Source organism: Meriones unguiculatus, chromosome 16 (assembly GCF_030254825.1).
Source record: "Meriones unguiculatus strain TT.TT164.6M chromosome 16, Bangor_MerUng_6.1, whole genome shotgun sequence".
Classification (NCBI taxonomy): domain Eukaryota; kingdom Metazoa; phylum Chordata; class Mammalia; order Rodentia; family Muridae; genus Meriones; species Meriones unguiculatus.
In genome coordinates this window covers 40,211,056-40,237,868 of record NC_083363.1, presented here as the reverse complement: position 1 = coordinate 40,237,868, position 26,813 = coordinate 40,211,056, and the positions used below count along the sequence as shown (strand labels likewise).

At 44.4% G+C, this 26,813-nt stretch overlaps 1 protein-coding gene and 1 non-coding gene across 4 annotated transcripts in view; one reads left to right on the top strand and one right to left on the bottom strand.

The window, feature by feature from the left end:
- Positions 1-24,556, bottom strand: part of LOC110556564 (adhesion G-protein coupled receptor F2) — a 38,163-nt gene extending 13,607 nt beyond the window's left edge. Inside the window, exons 1-6 of one of the 3 annotated variants that reach the window (XM_021650409.2) lie at positions 24,384-24,556; positions 13,690-13,790; positions 8,491-8,533; positions 7,606-7,760; positions 6,366-6,605; positions 3,375-4,736 (exon numbers count right to left, since the gene is read on the bottom strand). In XM_021650409.2, coding sequence (XP_021506084.1) covers positions 3,375-4,736; positions 6,366-6,605; positions 7,606-7,760; positions 8,491-8,533; positions 13,690-13,790; positions 24,384-24,453 — 1,971 coding nt within the window. In that variant the 5' untranslated portion in view covers positions 24,454-24,556. Of the gene's footprint in view, positions 1-3,341; positions 4,737-6,365; positions 6,606-7,605; positions 7,761-8,490; positions 8,534-13,689; positions 13,952-24,383 lie in introns of those variants that run through there. The other 2 variants (XM_060369700.1, XM_060369701.1) reach the window with 2 other exon arrangements.
- LOC132648431 (5S ribosomal RNA) lies at positions 10,338-10,456 on the top strand. The gene has a single exon (XR_009586833.1). It is a non-coding gene; the product is annotated as a 5S ribosomal RNA (ribosomal RNA).
- Positions 24,557-26,813: the final 2,257 nt, after the last annotated feature.

The window sequence follows — 26,813 nt, the reverse complement described above, 5'->3', positions numbered from 1 at the left end:
TTTTAATCAGTGGAGATATTTCTGCAGGACTAGAGTCGGGAAAAGCTTTGCCTCTTTTGCTCCAGCTGCCCCAGCTGCCCCTCACTTCTACCTTCTTCTCCCTCTAAGCCCCATCTCTGCTGCTGCTGGCCTCACTGGATCCCTCTCTTCTGTTCCCTTTCTTCCCTCAGTGAGTTTCCCAAGGAAGCCCTGATTCAGTGATAGGCAATAAAGAGTATATCAAAACAGACCAACAAAGAAGTTTTGGAAATGCATGACTATTGTTTTCAATCTAATCCATACCCTTGTATATTGGGGATTGGTTCGATGCTTGTATTTTGATGCTAACTGCTGGCCCTCAAGATCTGGTTACTGCCTGGGTACAGCTATCCTTGTTATGTAAACCTACCTAAGACATTATTCCTAATTGATTAATTTAAAAAAGGCCTGTACCTGGGCAGGGCAGAAGGAGGTAGGCATGGCTAAGGTTCCTGGGTTTGGGGGACAGGAGAATCATGAGAAGGAGAAAGAGAGATAGGAAGAGAGGAAGAGGATGCCAGGATGGTTTATCATGGAGAAAAAGACACATAGCTGGAGGAAGGACTCTGTAAGTGGCATAGATGGAAGGAGCGATCTAGAAGAAGGATAAGCAAGTATTTACGGAATTATGGATGGGAGATGGTTAAGATAGGAATGGTTAAGGCAGATGGCATTGGGTGGGGGATGGGAGATGCATAAGGAGGTTATTGAGATAGCATAGAGTTGACTATCTGCCCAGCCCGAGGTAAATAAGGCAATTATAAAATCTAACAGGTGTCTACATCTTATTGATTGTGACAGCAGGTTAAATAATACCACCAAAATAATTATAGGGCTAATAATAAGCATTGGCCTGATACTTTTTATTTACTACAACCCTTGTAAATCTGAATTTCACTGATGGCTGTGTATATAACGAGCTAACAAAATTCCTAAAATATAAGTCAGTTTCCATAAGCCGGTGCCGGCCAGTATAGCATTACCTTCTCCCATCTCAGTGTCTTAGCCCTCACTCACACTGGTTGGCAGCTGCCCACTTCCTCATGGGTACTGGTGCCTCAATGACTTCATCCTTCTCCTTGACAGGCGTCAAGGCAGAAAATGATTTGAGTTTCAAGTTGATCCTACTACAAGTGAAAGTGGCCACAGTCTCAAAACACAAGTGCTCACAGTCCAATCCAAAACAAAAGTCAGATAGCCCGGGGGGACCAAGGAGAGGGACTGCTGTGGCGTGAGACAGGGGTTTATTAAGGGTTCGTGGTGGTTTGAATGGGAACGTCACCCACAGACTCATGTGTATGAATGCTTTGCCCATAGGGAGCGGCACTACTAGAAGGTGTCACCTTGATGGAGTAAGTGTGGCCTTGTTGGAGGAAATGTGTCCCTGAGGATGGGCTTTAGGGTCTGATGAGCTCAAAGTCTCTTTCTGAGGCCTGCAAATCAAGATGTGGAACTCTCAGCTCCTTCTCCAGCACCATGTCTGCCTGCATGCCGCCATGTTTCTTGCCATGACCATAATGGACTATGATACCATAAGCCAGCCCCAGTTAAATGTTTTCCTTTAGAGGAGTTGCTGGGGTCGTGATGTCTTTTCACAACACTAGAAACCCTAACTAAGACAGGGTTTATGAAGAGTAGATTGGGGCTGTGCTGAGCTGAAAGTTAGAAACACTGGGGTCTTACCTCAGTCCCATTGAAGACTAGCTTTGTAAAGACGTGCAATGAACTGATAATGACTAACATCACTATAAATCTAGACTTTCTATAGAAATATAGAAAATAACCAAGATTTAAAATGTTAAGCAAAAGCTGGGCATGGTGGCTCACGCCTGTAATCCCAGCACTGGGGGAGGCAGAGCCTAGCTGATCCCTGTGAGTTAAAGGCCAGCCTGGTCTACAAAGTGAGTCCAGGACAGCCAAGGCTACACAGAGAAACCCTGTTTGGAAACAACAAAAAATCCTTAAAATGTTATACATGCCCTACTACCGTTCCTCAAGGCATCAAAGTTATTATTACAAAATGTCATTTATATTCACATTTTTAAAGAGAAAAAAATTAGTAGATAACTGATTTTAAGTCTCTGTTACCAAATAGGTAGAACATGTACTTGAAAATACTTTTACTGGCTACTTTATACACTCCAAAAACAAATGTTTAGCTCTTTGGGAAACTATCAGATTTCTTTCTAATTAATTGCAATTTTCACATTTAATAATGTAATTCCAATCAGGAAGGAAAATGTTAAATAGCAAGTACTATCCAAACATTAAATAGACCTATACACTAGGCTAGTGAAAGAAGGACATACGACTTTAAGCTCTGATGTAGTTCAGTGGATAGAGCACCGCCTAGCAATCCCTAGAGGCCCTGAGTTTGACCTCCAGCACCACCTCAAATGGAATATGTGGGAGGCACACATGTCTGCAATGTACATAATTCTCTACGTAACTTTTCAATTTTTGTACTAAGTCTGTATTTGTGGTAGCATACAGAATTTAGTCAGGATACACATGAAACTTTGAACATTGCTTAATCCATCAAGTGTGAGAGGGGTGGAAAAAAAAAGGCCGTTAAAGCCTTTTTGTATCGTTTGCCTTGTCCAAATAAGGTGGTGCCTACTACCTCCTGCTATCTAGAAACTCTAAGTGGCAGAAAATGTAACGGAAGCATGAAACCCCCGGTTCAACGTCCAGGCCCTCAGAAATGGTGCATGGTTGTTCACACCTGCAATCCCAACACCTGGGAGATGGAGACAGGAAGATCAGAAGTACATGGTCATAGTGAGTTCAAGGCCATCCTGGGATATATGACACATCTCAAAAACAAACAAATAAACAAACAAACAGTCCCAGCCTATTAACAGCTGTTCATGGTCTTTGGTACCTAAATTTAGTATTTGAACTTAACCACTTTCGCATTCATCATTTATTTCATTTTCTGAGCACCTCTAGAAAGTGGCAGCATTTTACTCTCTTCCAGTATGTAAAAACTCTCTTCCATGCTTGTAAAAACTAAGCATGCAAAGATGATACCACATATTCTTAGTAAATAAGAGAGTCAGAATTCAGGTACAGGAGTCTGGAGCGATGGCACACGCCTGTGATACCAGCACTCGGGGAGGCAGAGGCAGGTGGCTCTCTGTGAGGTTGAGGCCAGCCTGCTCTACAAAGCAAGCCCAGGACAGCCAAAGCTACACAGAAAAACAAAAACAAACAAGAAGAATTGAAGTGTGGGCCTTTCTGAAACAAATACGCATGTCTATTTAATTGAATGAAGCGTGATGCCTAGGGTCCTGATCACAAAACCACTGCACACGCTCGGTCTATTCAGACTCCATCACAGCATCTGGGCTTACCTGCAGCGCATTGAGTAAGGAGAAGATGATGTGGAAGGCCAGGGAACGACCATCAACGACCGTGGCTATTCCGAAGCCCCAGGTCAGCCCCAGCAGTGGTGTGAGGATGGCGATGTTCTTACAGATCCGCACGATGGCTCTTACTTCCTGGAACATGGAGCTGCCAATGGTGGCTCTCTGCGTCTTGATGATGACCAGTGTGACTGTAACGAGGTTTACCACCACGATGGCCAGAGCTGGGACCACAAAGGCCAGGAGAGCCTTGGTCAGGTCCCAGTTAAGCCAGCAGGCCTCAGGCCGGAGGTAGCCTTTCTGAGGCTCTGTGACAGCAAGCGTGGTAACAGCGATGAGCAGGGGGCACCCATAGCCCACGGAAAAGAGAGAGGCCACCAGGCATGACTTGGGCAGTGTATGGAACACGATCAGAATTCCATAGAGGATGAGGATAGCCTTGGCAAACATCCAGAAAAACACAGACAGGTAAAAGAAATGAACAAAAAATGTTGCGGTCACACAGCCGTTGTGGTGTAATATTGGGCCACTGAGGAACGAAGCCACAATGAACCACACGTCAGCCATCAGCAAGGTGGCAGCGATGTTGGCGATACACAGGTGGCGTAAATACGAGATCTCCGTCTTCGTCACTTGGCTCCAGACCAAGATCTCAATGCACAGGCAGATGACCAAGCTGCAGATGGAGATGCCCAGGCCTACGTAGGTGATATAAATTAGAACCGGGCTATCCAAGGTGTCGGGTGACATGAGAATGGAAAAAGAGGTAAATGACTTGTTTGGCCAACAACTGCAAACAGCTTGCTGGGAGTTTTCGTAAATCATTTTACAAGCACGTTGGTCCCATCTGCTCTCCAAGGAGTGCCAGCCCACACACCGGGACTTCCTTTCTTCCGATTTTCTGATTTTTTCAAATATCAATGAGATTTTGTTAAGCTCCTTAGGCAAAATGACAGACAGGACAAGCCCATTCACAGTCACGGTTTCGAAAAGACTGGCCTCCAGGATGGCCCCAAGGGTTGGAAAAGCAATGCTGATGACCTGGAAAGAAGAAGGTACTTTCTGAAGCTCTTCAGCGGCGAGCAGTACCCTCCCCGTGACCTCATCGCTCGTGTCATTAATTCGCATTGAGAACGTAAAATTCTTCCCAGGGTTGCCCCTGGACATGACGGTACCCATGGTATGGATGAAGTCATGTGATATGTTGAGGAGATGTTCCTTCAGAAATAGCTTGCTTGCAAATGAATTGATTGACTGAAGCAAGACGCAGCTGCTGTTTTTGTCTTGGACGAAGGTCCAATTTGATACGCTGGTGCTGTCAAGAATGTGGTTAGCCATGGCGCTGTAACTCTGCCAAAGAAGAACTGGCATTAGTAGCGAGCCACTCTTTGAGACCCCCAACACTTGTAAGACTTTCTTCTACAAAGCACAGGCGCTTCCCCAGACCTCCTTAGAAACGAAGGATGTCACACCCCACCGCAAACTCAGCGGGTCACATTCAGTATCTTGACAGAACCCCTGGGTGACTTGCTGGACCAGTAGAGCTTACGCTTACTAGCAGACATGTCCCACCTGTGGCCCACAGGCTGCATGCATCCCATAATAGCTAATAATGAAGCACAACACATTTGTGGTTGACAGTATTGTTTCACCACATCGGAAGGTTGGACAGGGGCTCAGAAACAGCTCGGTCCTTAACGTGCTTGCTCGAGAAGCATGAGGGCCCGAGTTCAGATCCCCAGCACCCATGTAAAAGATGAGCCCTGTGGCACATTTGTAATCCCACCATTGGGGAGGCAAAGACAGGTGGACCCCAGAAGCTCATTTGGCCAGTCAGTATATCCAAATCAATGATCTCCAAGGTTAGCCAGAGACTCCAAGGTTAGCCAGAGACTCTGTTTTTTAAAAAAATAAGGTGGAAATGAACTGAAAAAGACGTTTGACATCCGCCTCTAACCTTCACACATGAATGCCTGTACACACATGTGTATACACATACACACACACTCTCTCTTTTTCCTTGCCTTGCTTTCCTCCTAGTTGCTCAATCCTATTCGCTTTCCTGAGCAAACTGAAGGTACGAAGTTCATTTCTACCACCAGTTCCACCACACACCTGGACAAACCCCATCCTTTAATAGTCCTGTCAGAATAGCCATAATGGAGTTGACATCTGTAAAGCACAGCCATGTTGTGGGACCCTGTATAGAAATATGCTGAAAACTGGAACTTGGCCTGAGGTTGAATCACCCTTTACTACTCTCTACTTTAAGCATCAAACCCATGAAGAAATGAATCCAGTTTCATTTCACACTTGTGTAGTTCGAAGGTTTGGCCATTTGTTTTACACTCAACTGTTTTCCATTTTAGTGACTTCTTCAAATTCACAAGTCCTTTTTGTTCGACCTCCAATGCTTCTTAAATATTATCAGTAGCTTTCATATGCTTCAGAAAAGCAGACCCTGGACCCTAAGAGAGTCCAGAACCTCACAGAACAGATTCAATCCCTCAAAGATCTTGACCTTTAAAGACTCCAGCAGTCATAGAATCAGCCTTGAACCTTCACAGAATTTTCCCCTCATAGAGTCAACCCTTCAAAGGCTCAACTTCTTAGGGTCTTAGCCCCTTACATCCTCCACCCATCACAGACCCAGACTCTGGGGAAATAAAATCAATCAGTCAATCGATAGATAGATAGATAGATAGATAGATAGATAGATAGATAGATAGATAGATAGATAGATACTGAGAAGCCGATCACATAACCAAATAAGCCTTCTGTATTAATGGGTCTTGACCCAATGTGTTAATTTTAATCTTTTGTTTACTATTCTTCCTTCCATGAGGTTCGTTGAGCACTTGCTATATGTGACATTAGAAATACTGAGGTGGGATAAGGTTCTTAAGCTCTGGGATCCAACTAACCTAAGTCTCTTCCCCCACAGGGATAACCCTCTCTTGGGTATGCAAGGCCACTCACCCACATCTTTTCCTCATCAACATCTTTGGATAGAGCTGTTGAGATGTTATGTAAGAGCTGAACCACAATAGCAATATTTCCTGGTAACTGGGGAGACTTCTGAATGCTTTGGATCACACAAGACAAATCCTCTGGACATTTTTGCATCAATATATCTGTTATGGTTTCAGGTTGTATACGAAAATCTTGTACTTGTATAGGTGATTCTGCATGTTGAAGTGAATATAATTCTATATCCTCCTGAAACAGAACCAAAGTAAAGAAATCCTTTATTTGTTGGTGTTAACTACAAAGCGACTTTTGCTAGAATTTAGAAGACCCTTATTGTACAACTCTATATCACATAATATGCTTTCGTTTTTGTTTTTGTTTTGTTTTGTTTTGTTTTTCATTTTCAAAATCGCATCTAGAGTGGAAAAACTTAACCAACACCAAGAGGTACGAGGCAAAAAATACTTCTAAATTTCCCAACTGATGGCTCCCTAACCCTGTCTTCTGAAACAGCACCTGTTTTCTTTAACATGTCACCTCAGACACTTGCTGTACTATACATTTCATGTATATCTTGTATATTTACATGGATCGCTATTGCCTTTCCACTTATTTTTACATTCCCAAGAGGCAAACCAAGAGACACAGTGTCTTTTTAAAAATAGCAGGAGCTGGAGGACTGGCTCGGTAGTTAAGAGTGGACACTGTTCTTACAGAGGACTCATGGTTCAGTTCCCAGGACCCACATCAGGTAGCTCACAGCTGCCTACAACTCCAGCTCCAGGAAACCTGAGGCCTTTGCAGGCACCCACATCTTATGAAGACCCTGATAGAACCACAGCTCCTCGTCAACTGAAGTCTGAGGTGCAGCCTAAATTTCATGGGTCTAACATGGTTGGGGGGCCGTGTTACTAGTCAGTGAAGCCCACTGTGGGTACCAAAGATCTGGGTTATTTTAAAGGCTGAAGGCAAAGATGGGGAAGCTGACTGTGACAACCCTCTCTCTGCTCGGTCTGAATGATCAGAATCCTACATTTCATGCAGCAGGGAGGGATCCGCTGCGCTAACTTTCAGAGGTCCAAAGCGAAGAGAGAGGCTGTAGGTATGCACTTACGCATCCACGGACAAGCAACTTTTTGCTGCTGTGGAAGCCTGTCTCTTCCCCTGAGTGAGTGATATGATTATCTGAAGCTCTGCTTTGCTCAGAGAGCCCACGTGAGAATCCACAACACAGAAGAAAGGACATTACCTCCAAGATGCTGAGGGCATTAAGGGTGTGGCAGGTTTCGGTGACTTTCTGCCATTTCCTGGCCTTACAGGCAAATTCTATGTTGCCCTCACTGTGAGGGGGACATGACTGAAAGCAGGGGTTCTCGTTCTTCTTACAGGCACCATCACATACAGCTGGGAAAATAAAAGGCACCCATATCACACAGGAAGATCTGAAGCTATGGCTGCATCAGCCAGTTAGTAAGGTGTCACTGTGGCGGAGGCACATCAGTTCTGTACGGTATCCTTTCTTGGTGAAATTAGAGATAATTGAAGATGTGCTAGCAATAATAACGTAGCTCTGAAACACGGTACTGAAGTTTCTGATAGAGTCGGATGCTGAATTCCAATGTATAAAACTGACTAAAGTGTAAACTCCTCCCATTAAGTAGGAGAAAAGAGTCCATAGGCTCTTTTTTATTGTCCTGAGTCTGAGTTACCCTCCCATGTCCATAGAGACCCCTAAAGACCCCTAAAGACCTCCCTATGGTCCCAGAGGAACCCAGGTCAGCTCTAGTTTGTACTCCACTCTTTCCCTGATGTTGCCAAAGAGACTTCCAACCCAGAACTTCTTAGCAAGCCTCGTGGTCAGTGAAACCTATTCCTGTCACTGCGCTGGTTTGAATTAGGCCAATGAGAATTCTACAGCAAAGAAGTCTGAGACGAGGTGCAGCAGAGGATGCAGGGAAGAGATGAATATTGCTGGGGCCAAAGACACGATGGATTTGCAGGTAAATTATCAAAATACAAACGTAATCTATCAAGGTGTCTCATCTCTCATTGCACTATCGAAAAGGGCAGAGGGTGGCCTGATGTCACAACAGACATCCAAATTCTGGGCGTTTGGTAACTGCTGCCAACATACCATGTGTCCTGGACATCAGATTCTCCTTGCTTTGGCTGGTGGCCTGAAAAGAGAAAATCAAAATTGACAGCAAAATCAAATGGCAACATGGGACACCACTGGTTCCTTTTAGTCACAGACAAACAACCACATCTGAGTCAGCTGTGATGCAAACGCAGCCACTGAAAGCCCAGCTGTTGCAAATGGCCCAGTGATTTTTTCCTTCCACTTTTCCCGTCAGTGCCAGGAAGAGGGACTGTCCTCTCCTCCCACTCATAATTCAATATCATTACAGTCCATAGCCTGCCCTGAAGTTACATTATGGGCAGAGGGAAATTTACTAGAGAGCTAATGATGTCTTACTTCGCTTGTACGGGCCCCACTGATCCCTGGGAGAATGTCATGCCACATGAGCACATGTTCACATGATCATCTTTATCAAATTTTCAAAGACAAAATATTCTAACTGCCTGCCATCTGTTGGGACAATGTTCTTTTTTTGTCACTCTATCCCACCCCTGCCCCTTCACACTCTATCCTGTTTGGGGCATCAGTACAGTGGTGCATGCATTAATGAAATCCACACAAGAAGTTGTGTGAGGAATACATTTCATTGTATTTAATTGGATATACTTACGTAGTTTGTAGTCGGTTCTAAATTGTAAGAATGTCAATGCTTAAACTTCATTGATTTAAATTTATTTACAGGTGGCCACAGAACAACAAAGGTTACGTGCCCTGACATCTTGCAGCTCTTTGGAAAGAAAAGGGAAGTTTCCCCAACTTCCATAGCAATCTTCCATATTTACATGGCACTGCTAATAACAAGTGGAAAAACTAAACGGTGTTTTTCCAGACTAGAAACAACATGAGAATGCATTGCAAAGGGAAAGACTGGGGAGCTGAAGAGATGGCTCAGCCGTTAGAAGCACCAGCTGTTCTTGCAGAGGACCCTGGTTCAATTCCCAGCACCCCACATGGAAGCTCACAGCCATCTGTAACTACAGCTCCAGGGCACCAGGCACACACATGGTACACAAATGTACACACAGAAAAAAACACACAAATACAAAAAATAAATGTTAATAAAAAGATTTTTTAAATGAAAGAAGGATCTTTCTATTGTTACACATAGAAAAAATTATGAGTTCACTAATATGTAAGAAAATGCAAGTGCAGCTTTATCTCATAAATTATTAATTATTACCAGTATTATTTTTACGGAATGCACTACTGGGTAATTTCTGGATACAAATCCCATTAGTAATTCTGTTTGAAATTTATTTTGGTTCTTTTTCTCATTCTAAGAAAACATTCTCTTTCATTTTGCATTTTGTACTTTATGTTACTCTTCTTTAATGGAGCAAGGGAGTTGTGTCCCCTACCCTCACTCCCTATCCCACCTACCCATGCAGAGCTGGCTGTCCTGAGAGAGTGACATCTGGGAAAAGGCAACCTGGGTTCAAATCCTGACACTGTCACTTAAGAGGGAAAGTTCAACTGTGCCTCTGTTTCTCCATCGGCAGCAGAGCAAACATTACTGTCTTTGCAGAATAAATGAGTTCACACGTGGGAAACCCGTAGGCCACCCCGAGAAGTGTGAGATCTGCTTGTGATTTGGCTGCTGCTGTTATACAGACACTGAATAGTCATTACATCAAGCTCATGTTTCGCCCTTCAAAGCAATCTTTTCAGACAGAGTTCTAGGTGGCCTAACCTCCCCTCTGCCTTTTGAAGGACTTGTCAACCACACTACCATACAACACTGCTTACAGAGCCAACCTTGACTCATCTGTCCTGCTATCATTCTAACCTTTTTCATGGTATCTTCTCCATTAAACTTTAAGTTCATTAGAAACATGACTGTGGCCTACGGCCATACTACCCTGACCGTGCCCAATCTCCTCTGATCTCGGAAGCTAAGCAGGGTCGGGTCTGGTTAGTACTTGGATGGGAGACCGCCTGGGAATACCGGGTGCTGTAGGCTTTTTGGAAAATGGTGGGAACTACAAAAGATAATCTTGAGTGAGGTAACCCAGAAGCAGAAAGACATACATGGTATATACTCACTCATAAGTGGATATTAACCCCATGATACAGGATAAATATACTAAAATCTATACTCCTAAAGAAACTAAACCACAAGGAAGACCCTAGGGAAGATGTTCAAACCTCATTCAGAAGGACAAACGCGATAGACATTGGAAGCAGGAGAAGACAGGGAATAGGACACGAGCCTAGCACAGACAGCCTCTGAAAGACACTACTGATCGAGTTTTCAAAGCAGAGACTGAGACTCATAGCTAAACTTTGGGCCAAGGGCATGGAATTTTTTGAAAGAAGGGGGAGAGAGAAAGACCTGGAGGGGACAGGAGCACCAAAAGGAGACCACAGAGCCATAAACACTGAGCCCTGGGGGTCTGCAGAGACTGATACCCTAACCAAGGATAATGCATGGAGAGGACCTAAAACCCCAGCTCAGATGTAGCTCATAGAGTCTGTATCCAAATGGGGTCCCTAGTAAGGGAAGCAGAGGCTTTCTCTGGCATGAAATCAGTGACAGGCTCTCTGATCATCTAGCCCCGGAGGGTGCAGCCTTGCCAGATCACAGAAGAAGACAATGCAGCCAGTCCTGATGAGAACTGATAGGTGAAGGTCAGAGAGAAGGGGAGGAAGACCTCCCCAATCAGTGGACTAGGGGAGGGGCATAAGGGATGAAGAGGGAGGGAGGGTGGTTTGGGAGGAGATGAGGGAGAGGGCCATAGCCAGGATACAAATTGAATAAATTGTAATAAATGGTAATAATAAAAAAAGAAACATGATTGTATGATGTCTTACTTTATCCCCCAATGTAAATAACTCAAGGTCTTGTCTACTTGTGTAAGAACATGTCAGTATGCAAGTATTCACAAACGCAGGCATACATATGTTAATGTGTATAGGAAAACAGGCAAATTCAGTCTTCTTATTTCTGGACATTGCTGTTTGACCTACACATGAGATTCATTTTATTCTCTTATTAACAATATTATTTTTTCCTATGTTATCAAAAAACAAGATTGAATACTCAATGTTTTTTTCCACCAAATAAAACCTTGGAGAATCTGAATTGGGCATTTGAGGTCTCTCAGTAGCTGAGATGGAATCGCTGAGGAATTCATGAAGCAGAATACCCTTAGACTTACCAGTGTATGACGGCTTCTCATTTTTATTCATGGGAACAAATCCCTAGTGTTTCCATCCAAAAGCTGCATTGCTTCCACTAAACCAAAAGGCTACAGTAACATTTTAGAGATCTTGAAGACTGTGTAGATAGCCTAGTCCAACCTCCTTATTCTTACCAATAAGCAGGCAGAGATTGACGTAGGTGAGGTGACCTGAAGAAGACCATTCGGGGAATTCCTCTTATTCCTGAGATTAGAATTTTGCTCTCCTGATTGCTTAAGCATGGCTCTTTCCTAAGGTTAGATGTCAGACCATTTCCAGGTTCAATAGGTAAAGGAGATATATGGCAGGAAGTAAAAGCCTCTAAAGTCACCCCAAACTTATACTGACACGGCCATAATCTACAGTATGCCAAAGTCAACACCAATGAAGAATCTCTTGTCAGTAAACAAACTATAAAAAAAAGTGCAGCTGATTAATTAGGTGTGTGGGCCAGAGGCTGTGGGGTGCTGTTGACAGCAACGTTCTGAAAATTCAACCCAGATTTTCTTCAACCCAGATCATTTTCTGAGGTACATCATGTCTGGTCCCTCTGGTCAGTTCATGTCTAGAAAGCACCTAAAGTGGGTGATTTTAGCTCCAACTACCAGCATTCCTCAACCTCATACTGCACAAAAAGTAAATGCTAAACTGTGACCCACTCAAACCGCTGAGCTTCCTGGTTCATAGGCCAGTCAGGAGAGGGAGAGAACCTGGCAGCTTGAGAAGATAAGGATGAAATGTTCCTGGTAGGGTGACCCCAACAATAACCATAATAACTGTTTCCCCTGCTCTGCCTACTCCACATTTTGTTGAAAACTGTAGACAAGAAAACAAAAGATAGTACCAAGCTGAGCTGCCTTAGAACACCCCAGCAAAAGGTCTTCCCAAAGCATCTCTAATTTCTCCCAGACACCAGATTTCAGCTCAATGTTGGGATGAAGGGGGAGTCAAAAAGAAAAAGGGCAAACTCGTTATACAGGAAGTGTTGTTTGGAAAACTCATGATGAGAACTTCCAAAATCATCTCTCCTAAGGAGGCTTTAAAAATATATTGTTATTATATTATTATTATTATTATTATTATTATTATTATTATTATTTATCACTTATTCACTTTGTATCCCTGCTATAGTCTCCTCCCTCATCTCTTCCTAGTCCCATCTTCCCTCCCTCTTTCCCCCCCTATGCCCCTCCCCTAGCCCACTGATAGGGGAGGTCTTCCCAAGGAGGCTTTTGGTCAGTTCCTTATCTCATATGAACCACACTCTATAGCCCTGGCCCCAGCCTCCCTGTCTATAACATGAGGAATGAGAGCGTCACCAGTTTGTCTCCAAGCTGCCTTCCAGGCCTTACGGTCAAATTGTAGCACCCTTTCCCCCAAACTCTCAAAATGTTTTAAAAACCATCACTTTCCCAATGCTTCTTCACACCTTATTTTAAAGAAATAAGAGGAAAATTATGGAGGTGTATGGCATGAGGGAACATATACCACAAAGAGCCACGGTGCTCACTGCCCCTGCTAAATTTAAGAGTCATTTGCTTTAAACTCCACCATTGTTCTTCCGCCAAGATTCCAAAAGGAAATGCTATTGCCATTTTGAATGGGAAGATGCCCCCTTGTGTCCCCTAACTGTCAGTAGAATCGCCTATTAACTGTGGCACCCTTCGCTACCTCTACGGCTCAAGGCCCTGAAGACACAGCAACCACCTCGATAGGAGGTGAAAGATGAACTACCCAAGAATACAATACGGGGAGTGTGGCTCTCTTACCCTTGAATCATCTCAGCTCCATCGTATTCCAGAACTGACTAGGGAAAATTAATGTAAAACAGATTCACAGCAAGGTGGTCGTTCCGTCCCCTGTCACTGTCCTTCCTTCAGCTGGTGCCCACCCACTCCATCCCCACCTTCCCCATATGCTTCAGCTCTCAGACAACACAGCTGGTGGAACTGGTGGATTCTTCGTCCATCTGCTCTCCGGACCAGATCAACATCCACTCCCCCCTGTTTTTACCTGGCACAATATCCTGCCCGACTCTGTAGGCAAAAGAAGCACCAAGCTGGACAGCCAAAGTGCAGGAATCATTGTCTTCCACCCAGCAGATGGGCTTGTTTCTGTAAGAATAAATGAAAAGGCGAAATGTCTCCAAGTCGGAAGTGTCAGTCCATCTGTGAGAACTGACTCTGTATCCAGCGTCATCTGAGTGGACCTCTCTGGTCGGCAGTGGCGGCCCTGTGCCCCACCACAAGCGTTACCACGAGGCTGCCGGTGGAAGCATCAGCCCACACTGGCAGACTCAGGCCGAGGCTGAGCTAGCCCTGTTCTCTGTTGTTGATTTGCATGGCACGCCTTACATGGGAATCCCTCTAAACAAAGCTGCTTGATGGATTTCACTTGGCCTTTGTTATTTGGCTGTAACAAATAACAGCCTGTGCTCAGGGAGTGGGGATGACAGTTCACTCCCTGGGTTAGACAGGGCTGAGAACTGTGTGGGCGGCTACAGGAGATGAGCAGGGATTCTTGTGGATAAGCTTGGCCTAGAAATACCTTTGAAGAACAAGTGCTAGGCTTATCCTATTATCTCTCCTTGCCTCAACCCCAGAGGTGTGTCTTCATAACTAGCAGTTTCTGCAACTGATCTTGTTCTATCTAACAGAAAAATGTCAAAATTGAACCAATTGCATGCCATCACCAAAAACGTTGGCATGTGATAGACACACAATACACCCAGAAATAAACGCAGTAGATGAAGAGAAAAGAATAAAGAGGGTATGAAGAGAGGAAAGGAAGAAGGAAAGGTGGGTGGGAAGAGCTGACAACTGGCATAAAGGCCACAGAGGATTGTATAGAACCCAATGTTAAGGACTCACGTGAAAACATTATCATTAAATTTTAGTGTTTTCATCCTGAGTAAGACAGTAATTGGAAGACGTTAGATGTCTGCCTCCTCAATAAAATCTTTGCATGATCAGAATTCGTTGAATACATAAATGAAAATTACATATATAAATCCATTATTATGCCTAATTAATATATGTCCAGATAAAGCTTTTAAAAAATAAGATCCTACATGTACCCAAAGGCATGCACCCCTCCCACCATGATGGTTGATAGATGGATAGATAACAGATGATGGGCAATAGATAGATGACAGATGGATAGAGAGACAGATGATAGATTAGAGAGATAATAGATAGATAGATAGATACATACATACATACATACATTACATACATACATGCATACATCGATAATAGAATAAGATTCAGAAGACTTGGCTGTTATTGAGAAGCCCCTGGGCTATTACAATAGTTTTTGTTGTTGTTTGTTTGTTGCTACTTGATTATCTTTAACCAGAAAGAATTCTTCCACCCAATTATGCATATGTTAAAATGTCATTACTTAAACAATGAAATTGTATTAGCTTTTTTATTCACGTTTTCTGATCTAAAAGATTAATCAAGAAGAAATTCCACTAAATATCCAATGACTGTGCAAAATATTTGCAGCACGCCTTTCACCTTCCTATCAGTACAATTATGGCACCTCCACAAAAGGGCAAACATACTCCCCATTGGTTTTAAGTAGCAATGCAGAGGGGCACATAATTTCCAGTGAAGTCACAGCTATTTTTACATCTTTTATTTCAACGTAAGTCGCTCAACTAGACAGTGACTCGGAAGAGTGAAAGTGACCTGTCTGCCGTCTCTGAGGCCAGCATGGCTTTGAGTGCACTTAGTAATGCCGAAACATTAAAGCTGTGCATGCATTTGTGGCTTCAAACTCACGAAGTTACACCCGCCTCTGCCTCCCAAGTTCTGGGAGTAAAGTTGTGTGCCACCCAGTTCGCTTTAACTTTCAAAGAGTTAGAGTTCGCGTAATGTTTATAAAAAATAGTTTGGGCTATTACTAAATGTATGTTTCTATGCGTGGCAAAATAATCACTGTTTCGTGTGGAAACATTTCTCATTGGGACCTTCATTAGACTTTGCAGGGTGGCCTGTTGATAGTTCCATTGCTAGAGAGCCCAGAACCTTCCAACACCATCTTTATTTCCCAAGAGCACCTTGCCATGCATAGAAACCAGACTCTGGAATGCTGTCTTGCCTCAAGTTTTAAAACAGAATGCCACACAATATTTTTTTTTTGTGTGTGTGTGTGCCTTCTTGAGCATCTTCTCAAGGTTAAAGATAGTTCCTAAAGTTGACTCTTTCTTGGATTTTGCTGATAGAACCGGTCATTCGTTAAGCGGAGCAGTGTGTTTTAATGTGGACTTGCAGGAAAGCGTTCCCCTCCTGGTGGGTTCCGGGTTAATAAACTGCACTCAGCAGCCTCTTTTCGGTGCCAGGAAAGCAGAAGGTTCAGAAGCAGAAAGAAGGACAAACTGCAGAACAGAGGTGTGACTCAAATATCCAATGCTTACCCCATTGCCAGGGCCTCAACCTCTGCATTCTTGTCAAAAGCCGTGGGTGTGTGGTAGGTAGTTACATACACAAATAATAAGTGTTGATTAATTAACAATGACTTTTCCCTTACCCTCTTCAAGGTAGCCAAAGTATGGTGGAGCCCTTGGTGCCCAGCCCAGGGCCTGGGATTTCAGATAAAGACTTGCTCCCTGGAGAATAGCATACAGGCTTTGCTGAAAGCAAATAAACACTCAGATGCAAACAGCAAACAGGGTGAGCAATACACAGGGCATCTATGTCAGGCACTGACCAGGATGTGTCCTGAGAATCAACTACCTTATGAGTCACCGCAAAACCAAAGCCAATTTACTCTCATCCAGATGCTACAAGGACAGAGCCTAATAACATATGCAAAATTTAGGGCTTGGGTGATAGCTGAGTCAAGCCAAATACTTGGTATGTAAACATGAGAACCCAGACATGAGTTCCCTGAACCCACTCAAGCAGTGGAAAGGAAAAAAAAAAAAACTGACTTGTACAAATTATCCTTCTGACCTCCACACCAAGTACATAAATAAAAATTTGATTTTTATTAAAAATTCTGAAATGGAGTAGAATGCCATAAAAAAAGCACAATTCCTAAATATTACTTTCTTTTCACTCCTTTTAAACTCACTGTAGATGAGACAGAATCTCCAGAAATGTCACAAAGTCCAAAAAGTACCAGTCCAAAGCCTGTTCTGAGCTCTGGGGAGAGCTTAGCAGAGAGGCAAGCACAGGAGAGACAGGAAAGCAAGGTTCCAAGACAAAGGTCTCAATCCAGTCATGAGGCTCCGCTATGCACTTTAAAGGTTATGTCAATGAAAATTTTGGCAGGACATTCAAACTGTAGCCATCACCCAGCTGAAGAAATTTTATGTTGAACATTCAGGATATGTTGTGAAAGAGAGAGAGAAGTGTGAGACTTCCTTGTCTGGTAGAAGTAAGGACCCTAGGCCTAGCCCTGGATTTGAAAAAAAAAAAAATTAGAGCCTTAACATATTCGTACATGCAGCCCATGGAATTGGAGGCTCTGGCCAGCTTTCCCAATCCTATTCTTCCCTACGACACTGACTTCCTCAGATGGTCTTGTCTCTGCTTCCAGTGGAATTCCCCAGCCGAATTCACTGGTGGCAGATTAGAGCAGGGCTAATTGCACAGTGGGTAAAATGCTACACGATATGAGATCCTGGGTTGGGATCGCTAGCGCCCAGATGAATCCCCAGCATGGTGGCTGATTATTGGAGGGGCAGATACAGGTGGATCCCTGGGGCTGGCTCTCCAATCGGTCTCACTGAAACTGCCGCTTCCAAGGTTAGTAAGTGATCCTGTCTCAAAGTTAAGTTGGAGAGTCACAGAGGAAGATGCCTGACATTGACCTCTGACCCCCAGATGCACCCGTGCATGTGCGTCTCTGAGTGTGCCCATACACACACTCACCCACACATGTGACATACTCACACATGCACTATATACACACTCATTCACTCACACACATGTACTACGCACAGACACACAGACACACTACAGGTAACAAAAGAAAAAAACAGTATGAGTAAAGTAGAGGAGTCTCCAATATGGAGAACCTGGGAGGAAAGAGACACTTCCCAAGGGGAATTTTTCTCTTTTTATCTATAAAGTAATTAACCTTAAATAATTATTCACTACTCCTCATCAATATGAAGAGAGGGAGAGAGGAAGGACACACACATACATGCACACAGACACACACACACACACACACACACACACAAGCTATCAAAGATAACAGCCATGGAGACTAATTTGGGTGTTCAACATTTGTCCATTTTTTTTAATGTAAACCATCCTCCCTTCCATTGTCTTTGTTCAGACAACTCTGCTTGTGTGCATGTGAGCGCACGGTGTGTGTGTGTGTGTGTGTGTGTGTGTGTGTGTGTGTGTGTGAATTACATTTTCTGGTTTTTCAGAGACTATAACTGTAGTTGCTTTCAGTTATTTTATCAATTTCATACTTCTATTGTATTAGTCAGGGGTCTGCAGAGGAAAAGAAAGAACAGCCTCCCTATCTGCATGCATGCACAGAAGAGGAGTTATAGACCTTCTTGCACATCTACAGAACAAGAAGGACCAAGGATGGAGGCCCATTGTGAGGCTGAAAGCCTGGAAGCTGCCTGGTGAGGTGCTGCTGTGAGCCCATCTTCTACAAGCTCATGGGAGAGGGTCCCAGCAGATGACTCAGCTCAAGGACCCAGCTCACCTGGGTGCTTCCTCCATCTGTTCCCCTTTCCTATCAGAAACTCCAGCCTGATGTAGGGCTGCCCATGCCCAGAGTGGGTCTTCCCATAGCTCAAGTGTCAATCATCCCTGACAAAGTCCTCACAGAGGCACTCAGAAGTGTCTTTACTGATTTCCCAGATGTCTCTCTAGCTACTCAAGTTGACAGTCAAGAAGAACTCTTACAGTTATTGTCTTTCTGTTTGTGTTTCTCTATCAAAGTCAACTGTTGAGTTGCCTCAAATGTTTCTTAGGTTGATACTTTTCATCAGTGTCACTTGGCTTCCATCTAATTTGTATATAAAGTTCATGAAGTTATGTTTTTGAGACAGGGTCTCCAGTAGTCCAGGCTATCCTCAAATGGAATATAGGTGACGATGACCCTGAACTTCCGGTCTTTCCCTTTTCCATGTGCTAGGATTACAGGTGTGTTCAAACAGGATCAAACTCGGGTGTCCAGCCTTGCAGAGTATCTCACTGGGCCCACGTTCGCTCTTGTCTAACATCTCTTCCCTCTTCATCTCTATGTCTAAAAACGCTGAATTTTTCTCCAGTTCTTTGCCGCTGATGGATTGAGAATCCTGCCAAGTCCCCCATCACTGTTTCTGGTTCACAGTGGGACTTGACTACAGTTTGGTTCTTGAGGAAGAAATGGCTTCCCTGGAAAGTTGCCTGGAAGAACACCGGACAACTGAGACATAAGCTACATGGCGTTCGGTTGAATGAGGCATAGGAACCCAAAGGCCCCGCCAACATCTTGAAGGGAAGCAGAGTTTCCTGCATAGGACAGTGTGTAAGGAAGCAGAACCTAATGTCTAAACTTAAGACAAGTGCACACAGACTAGGACCATGGCTAGCAGGCATGAAGTTAACCGGGCATGGATGTAGCCATGGTTTGGCACTGTCACAAAAAGCTCTGGAACCTGAGCCTATAATGGAAAACTTGCCCCTACAAGGGCAGCTTGCTGACTCCCGGTATGAACTGGGTCTTCATCAGTTCGCCGTTTCCCCCCTCTTTCCCTCTTGCCTTCTCCCCTGACACGATGCCCCTCACTGGGCTAGAGGTGAGCCCCCACGGTGTGTCAACAAGAAGCACGGTCACAGCTGGTCTTTAGGCATCGGTGCCCAGTCCTCCTCTGCCCACACTGCACCATCTGCTCCTGCCCTCACCTCTGGCAGCCAAGTGCACACCAATCACACTGACTCTGTCTTCTCGGTGGCCAGAGTCTGAGTCAGGAGCCCGTCTCTGGCACTTCTCATCGCTGTAGAGGAGAATTCCTCTCATCTCATGTCCTTCCTCAGGTCTGCTGCTTTGAGGACATGGGAGGGGTTGCATCGCTCTCTCTCTCCCTCTCTCTAACCCCATCTCTGTGTCTGTGTGTCAGCTCAGAAAACAACTTGCAGGGGTCAGCTCTCTCCTTCTGCACTGTGGGTTCCAGAGACTGAAGTCAGATCATTGGACCTGACAACAAGGACCTTCACCCTCCTCACCAACCTGAAATGTAGTTGTTTTTAACCCTATCCTGGGGCCAACTTGATACCTGCTGCAACTGGGACATTATGCTGAGCAGAACACTTTGGACTACTTACTTATTTACTTTATTCTATGCAGAGCAATCTGGAAGGAGCATTCTGATCAGGGTTTGTTGCCAAATCCATTTAATTTGTGTTTTGTGCTACACAACTTTCCTGTTAATGAACATGAATTCATTCTCACAATTCCAATCTTTCCATACAAAGATATAATTGGGGGAAAATAATCTCCATAACAAATAAGGACTTTGCTGGACCAATGGCCAGATGTTCTCAAGTTTAGCTGCTCAGGGTTTGCCTTCCTTTTAAGATAGAAGAGTAGTTTAGTCTCCTGGTAGGGTTATTACTGTTATTATTATTGTATTATCATTATGACTAACAATTACTTGCCTGGGCATGTTTTTATCTCAGCCAAACTTGTCTGGAATTTGCGTGCCCTTTCCATATTTATCATGGGTGCAGCCACGTGAACAATAATAAGCTTGGTCCAGCTCTTTGAACTAAGGAACAACACCTGACCTCACCAGGCCCATGAGCCCTCAGCTCAAGAATTTTTCCCTCACTTAATCCAGAAAAGGAGAACACAATGGAAGCTCAACACAGTGATTCCAGACTTAATTGCACAATAAGATTCCGGGAGAAACTTTCATGAAAATACCCGCATCTGGGGCCTGAGTTCACTGAGGCTATCTAGAAGTAAGCCTCAGACACCAACATCTTCTGTAAAACTTTTGTGTCAGTTATTGTGTCGTTTTGACACAAAGTTCAGTTTCCTGGAAAGAACAAATCTCTGTTAAAGGGTTGTCTTCCTCAGACTGGCTCGTGGCCATGTCTTAATTGCTAATTGGCACAAGAAGCCCCAGCCCACTGTGGGCAGTGATAACACATCCCTGGGCATGAAGCCATGGGCTGAATGAGAAAAGGAACTGAGCAAGCCAAGGGTAGCAAGCCAACAATCAGCATTTCTTCCCACTGTCTATTTTTTTCTGCTTTGAAATTTCTCTTTCACTTCCCTTGATGATGGGCAGTGCATAACCTATTTCCAAATAAACCTCTCCCCTCCCCCCAAGGTAGTTTTGGTTGGTACTTTATCACAGGAAGAGAAAGCAAGCTAGAACACCTTCATTCTACGTGACGCAGACCGCCAAACTGGAGAGAAAGTGTGAGGATGCACCTTGAATGCACTTGCCATTAGCATTTATTAGAAAAGAGCCAACTTTTAGCACCCCCAGCTGATATTAACATATGAGATTGAGGGGAAACCCCGGGATTCATGCTAATCAGAAGTCATTGAGAACGATCCATCCACTGAAGGAAAATGAAGAAAAAACCAGAAAGAGGCCACAAGGGAAACAGAAGTGAAAAACGAGAGAAGGGCCACTGTCTTTCACGCCCTGGGTTCTCTAAAATGTCCCAGCATCACGACACAGTTCTTTTGGGACACTCAAGCTAGAGTGGTTCAGGAGTTTGCTTGCTGCATTAAAAAAAAAAAAAAAACAAGAATAATATGCAGAGCCAGTAAGATTCTACAACTTTCATTAAAAAAAAAAAAAATCAGGACAGGAGAGAAGGCCCAGGGGTTAAGAACACTGGCTCTTCTTTCAGAGGACTTGGGTTCAAATCCTGAAGCCACGTGGCAGTTAACAACCATCAAAACTTCCAGTCCAAGGGATCCAACACCCTCATCAAGCCCCTGCAGGCATCAGGCACACGCATTATTGCGCAGACACACATGTTGGCAAAAACACCCACATACATAGGTAAATAAATAAATAAATAATGTTGAATTTTTTTTAACTTAAAAATCTTTAAAAATAAAATCAAGTCCCTGTCTACTCATGGCTATGTACTGGCTAATCTGTTAAGAGGGACAATTAGAAATAACAATTTCTGTATATTCCCAAGACCACCTCCTAACCTGTAGGTTTTCAGAAGTACCTAAGATGGGCTGAGGCTAGTTTCCACTGTTGAGTTCAATCACATCTCACCCAAAGACCCAAGGGACAGTGGCAAGAGTGGGTGTGGCCTGCCCCAGTAAGGAGAAGCACATTAACACTTAGTGGTCTAAAATTTCCAGAATGTACTGATGATGAAAGGAAGAACAAAAGAAAGAAAGGATGGAAGGAAGGAAAGAAGGAAGGAAGGAAAGATGGAAGAAAGGAAGAAAGGGAGAGAGAGAGAAAGAGAGAAAGAAAGAGAGAAGAAAGAAAGAGAATGTCATTTGAAACACACTTGTACTACTGTTTTCTACAGACCCGGAACCCCCATAACTCCCATTACTGCTTAGACCCAGGGAAAACTGCTCCCAACCTCATTCCCTGTGCCCTGCTCCATATTTAGAAAGACCAATCCTGGTTCCTGTTTACAAGTTTTCATTTATCCAGCAGTAACTTCCAGTTCTGCATATCTGGCTGGAAAGGGATGTGGATGTACCTGACCTTGGAACACAATCTATAAAGGCTCAAGATGCAGCACCGGGGGACTGGGGCCTGGCTCAGTCAGTAAAGTGCCTGCTGCTCATGCACATGGACCTGACTTGTCTCCCCAGCATGTAAAAGGTTGGTACTGGAGTGAGCACCTGTAGCCTTGGCTCTGGGGGGAAGAGACAGAGGGGACCCCAGGGGCTCCAGTACTGAGAGATCCTGTCTCAAAACATAAGGTGGAGAGTAATAGGAGACACCCAGTGTCAATCCCTGGCCTCCACATGAATGTAAGGCCTCCTGTGCAAGCCACATACAGATGTGCACACACTTGAGCTCTTCCCCCCATCTCCCTCTCCCTCTCTCATACACATATACACACAAACATATACACATACACACACACAAACACACACCTATACACATATATACTCACAAACATACACATGCTCATAAACACGCAAACGCACTTCACAAACACTCACACACACACACACACACACACACACACTCACTCACTCACTCACTCACAATGCAAGGCTTGCAGTCCAGTAAGACAAACCATTTGCTGAGTGTACTAACGGCCACTCATCTGAGCTACTAAGAAGTCAAAAGTCTTTTTTAAAAAAATTACAGATCAGCTCTGACAGAGTAAATGAAATAAGCCAAGAATAACGAGAGATAAATGTGAACTGGGCTCCCTTTTCAGGCAAATAAGCCTTTTCCAACGGGGAAACAAACCTTCTGTCAAAATTCAAAAAGTAAACAGTCTGAATAAAAATTAAGCTTGCTTTTAAAACTGCACTCAACTGACAGAGCCTCCTTCCCGTAAAGGAAAACATAAAGCGAGGAATCAACCACAGTACGACTTTAGGAAACAGTATGAAGGTAAAGAGAGCTGGCAAGCTCAGCGGATAAACACACTTGCTGACAGGACAACCCGAGTTTGGTCCCTGGGACCACATGGTGAAAGAAGAGCAGCGACTCTCTAAAGACAGCCTTCTAAACCATAAGAACCCTCCCTCAAGTTCACATTAGCTCAGTGAAAGTCTAGGAGCTGGCTGTGCCTAGGGTTAGTTGGTGGGGCTACAGGCTATCTATCTATCTATCTATCTATCTATCTATCTATCTATCTATCAATCATCTATTTATCTCTATCTATCATCTATCTCTCTCACCTATTTATCTCTATCTATGTATCTATCATCTATCTCTATCTATCTATCTATCTATCTATCTATCTATCTATCTCACAGCCCCACTGCAGTTTCCCCTCCCTCCTCTTCTCCCAGCACTTTCCCACAACTCCCCTTCCACCCACCACATCCACTCCTCCTTCTTTTCAGGAAAGGGCAGGCCTCCCAAAGATATCAACTAGCTCTAGCATATCAAGCTGCCTTAAAACTAGGTGCATCCTCCCCTATTTTCCACAGTATGAGGAAAAGGGTCCCCAAAGCAGGCAACAGAGTCAGAGACAGCCCCAGCTCCCACTGCTGGAGTCCCACATAAAGCTATACAACTGTAACATAGGTGCGCAGGGCCTAGCTCAGTCCCATGCAGGCTCCCTGGCCCATGGGTCAGTCTCTATGGGGGCCTCAGGATTTTTTGAGGAGGTATAGAACTTGCCCTCTGGTATCAAGAAGATTTTGAAGCTGGAGAAACTTTAATAATAAAGTTGGTTATTAAACATCACAGCATCTGATGGGAGAAAATGACAAGCTCTCATGACCATCTGCGTTTAATCACATGGCCATCACCAGGGGTTGTGGACAGAATCAGTTGTCCAGACATTCTGATTCCTATAGTTTAAAGTCTAGATGGGGTGAGAAGAGCACAGAACCAGGATGCAAGTTTTTCCCCCCAGGCTGGAGCTCTTATTGAATAGAGCTTCAAAGTCACCAAATGCTTTCTTGGTACTCATTACCTGTACGTGTTATTAACTGAGGCCCCAAAGACCAAAGCCTCCCAGCTATGCTGCCATTGTTAGCTGCTCGTTTCTGAAATTCCTCAGCACAGGAGGTCACAGGAAAAAGGAGGATGTGAGGCTACTCACTGTGGCTGGTCAACAGAACTCTCCAGGGATATCGGTGCTCTTCCCTGGCAGATGGAGAGAGAGGCATCATTGGCTTTCCCTCGCCATATCTCTCTTGAGATCAACAGCTGGGCTCCTGTACTTCCTGAGCAGTCACATCAGCCAGCCCGGAAAGGCAGCTCCTGAGACCCAGGCAGCTGTGCTGGGCTCTGTCCTCCCACAGACGGCTGCCTCAGGGGCAGAGGTGCCGCAGCCTGACAGACAGGTCCTGCCTGGGAGTAGCATCTGCAGTGGGAGGGGCACCGAGCTGGAGTGTAGATGAGTCACGTGCCAAGTGACACACTCAAACACTCTCTCTCCAGAGGTAAAGGCTCTGCCTTTGACTAGAAGCCCCGGGCTGTGGTGGTATCTGTGGTACTTGACCTTACCTTCTCATCCTGGCAAGTCTACCTGTACCTGAGAATAAGGCATAGACACCATATGTCGGCACAGGGGCTGTACTTGCCTGGCGTTGGTGGGGCGGGGGGTGCTAATGTTATTCTAGCAGGCCTTCGCCTATTCCTACTTGTCTTTACTTCCGGGAATAAGTGGTAATGCAATTCTCTACTCCTTTGTGGTGATGGGGGACACAGATAGTTCTACCGTGGTGATGGGATGCAGGGGAGCAGCAATTCAGAATGTCAGCTCGGCCACCAGCCTGGGCAGCACATGACTGATCAGCAGTCCCTTAGCAACTGGCAATGGGCCTAAGGCAAGGGTGTTGTTTTTCTTAGTCACTGGTATCTGGGAGTTAGTTTTCACTGCACCAGAACCTAGGGTACACTGACTGATAACAAACTCTTGAAAAGCAATAGGATCATACCTTTTGAAACTTAAAGCAGCCCGGTACAGAGGCACATGCCTGTAATCCCAGCATTCAGGGAGGCAGAGGCAGGTAGATCAGCCTGGTCTACAAAGCAAGTCCAGGACAGCCAGGGCTACACAGAGAAACCCTGCCTCAAACAAAACAAAACAAAACAAAACAAAAAAGCCTTAAAGCAAATAAAAAATCCTTTTCAAGTTTTTTTTTTTTTTTTGAGGGAAGGTTGAATTTGGGGGGTTTCTTGGGTGGGGCTATGTTTGGTTTGAAGTATTTAGGGCCTTTTAAATGTCTCATTCACATTTGGAAAGCTACATTCATGGTGATGTAGAAGACGGCCTTTTCTTTTTAAGCACGCACAGAAAAGTTCTTGCAGTGTAGTGAGAGGCACCCTGTCCTAGTTTGCTTTCCATGAATGGGAGAGACACCACACACAAATGCAACTTAGGGAGAAAGAGATTTGTTTCGCCTTATAGCCTATGGCTATCCCTCAGGAGGGTAAGTCAAGACAGAAACCTGGAGGCAAGAATTGAAGCAGAGAGCATGGAGGAATGCTGCTTAGTGGCTTGCTTTCTGAGGCTTGCTCTGTCTGCTTCCTTACACAGCCTACCTGCCCGAGGGTGGTACCATCCACAGTATACCTGGGCCCTCGCCATCAATCAGTAATTAAGAAAATGCCCCCAGACCAATCTGATGAAGGCGCTTTCTCAATGGAGTTTCCCTCTTCCTTTCTGAACCAGGCTTGTACCACAGTGACTAGGAAACTAGCAAACACAGCTCAGTTCTAATCCCTCCCCCTACAGTCATCCCATCTTCCCTCTGTGACCTGGACTACTCTAAATATTCTAAGGAGTGATCAGAGCAGGAGGGAAGAATCAGTGGATGCCAAGTTGGTTTTTATTTTCACAAACTCTAGACTTCAGAATTCTTTTTGGGGTGAGCTCTGCCATCTGGAAATCCAGTCACCTACCTCAGACGGGAAAATTCTATTTTCTAGTGTATTTTTATTTTTAGAGTGTTAGGTTCCCGGCGAAACTGACCTGAGAATATAAAGATTAATATAAAATTAAAAGATCCTCCATTTATTTCCACTCAAACCCACTAATACTAGTATGTCCTACTTATTACAACAAAAGAAACTTCACAGACACATCCTTGTCATAGTTTCCTTCTGGATATGAACAGTTTCTGTCACATTTGATATCTGTGGGTATGCAGGCTTGCTTACAGATGCCCCTTCGTCAGGGCTTCTGAAGCACCACCTCTAAGTGAGGAGCTACTGGCAACTGATGGCTGCTGAGGGAGAGTCCATTTTCTTCAGGGATGCAACCCCTGAAAGAATATCCCATTCTAGTAAATGATCCCACATCCAGGCACAGACAGGCAGCCCTGAGTGGAGTCAGTGGGTTTGGGAGAGAAAGGTTGAAGACAGAGATAGGGGAGGAACCGAACAGGAAAGAGTGAAGGGTAGATTTGATCGAAACCATTACATGCGTGTAATAAACATGCCTTCTTCGCTCCCAGAGGTCACAGTCTTGGGGGAAGAAAACGCACAAGCATAAAACACCTCCGAGACATTCTCTGCTAAAACC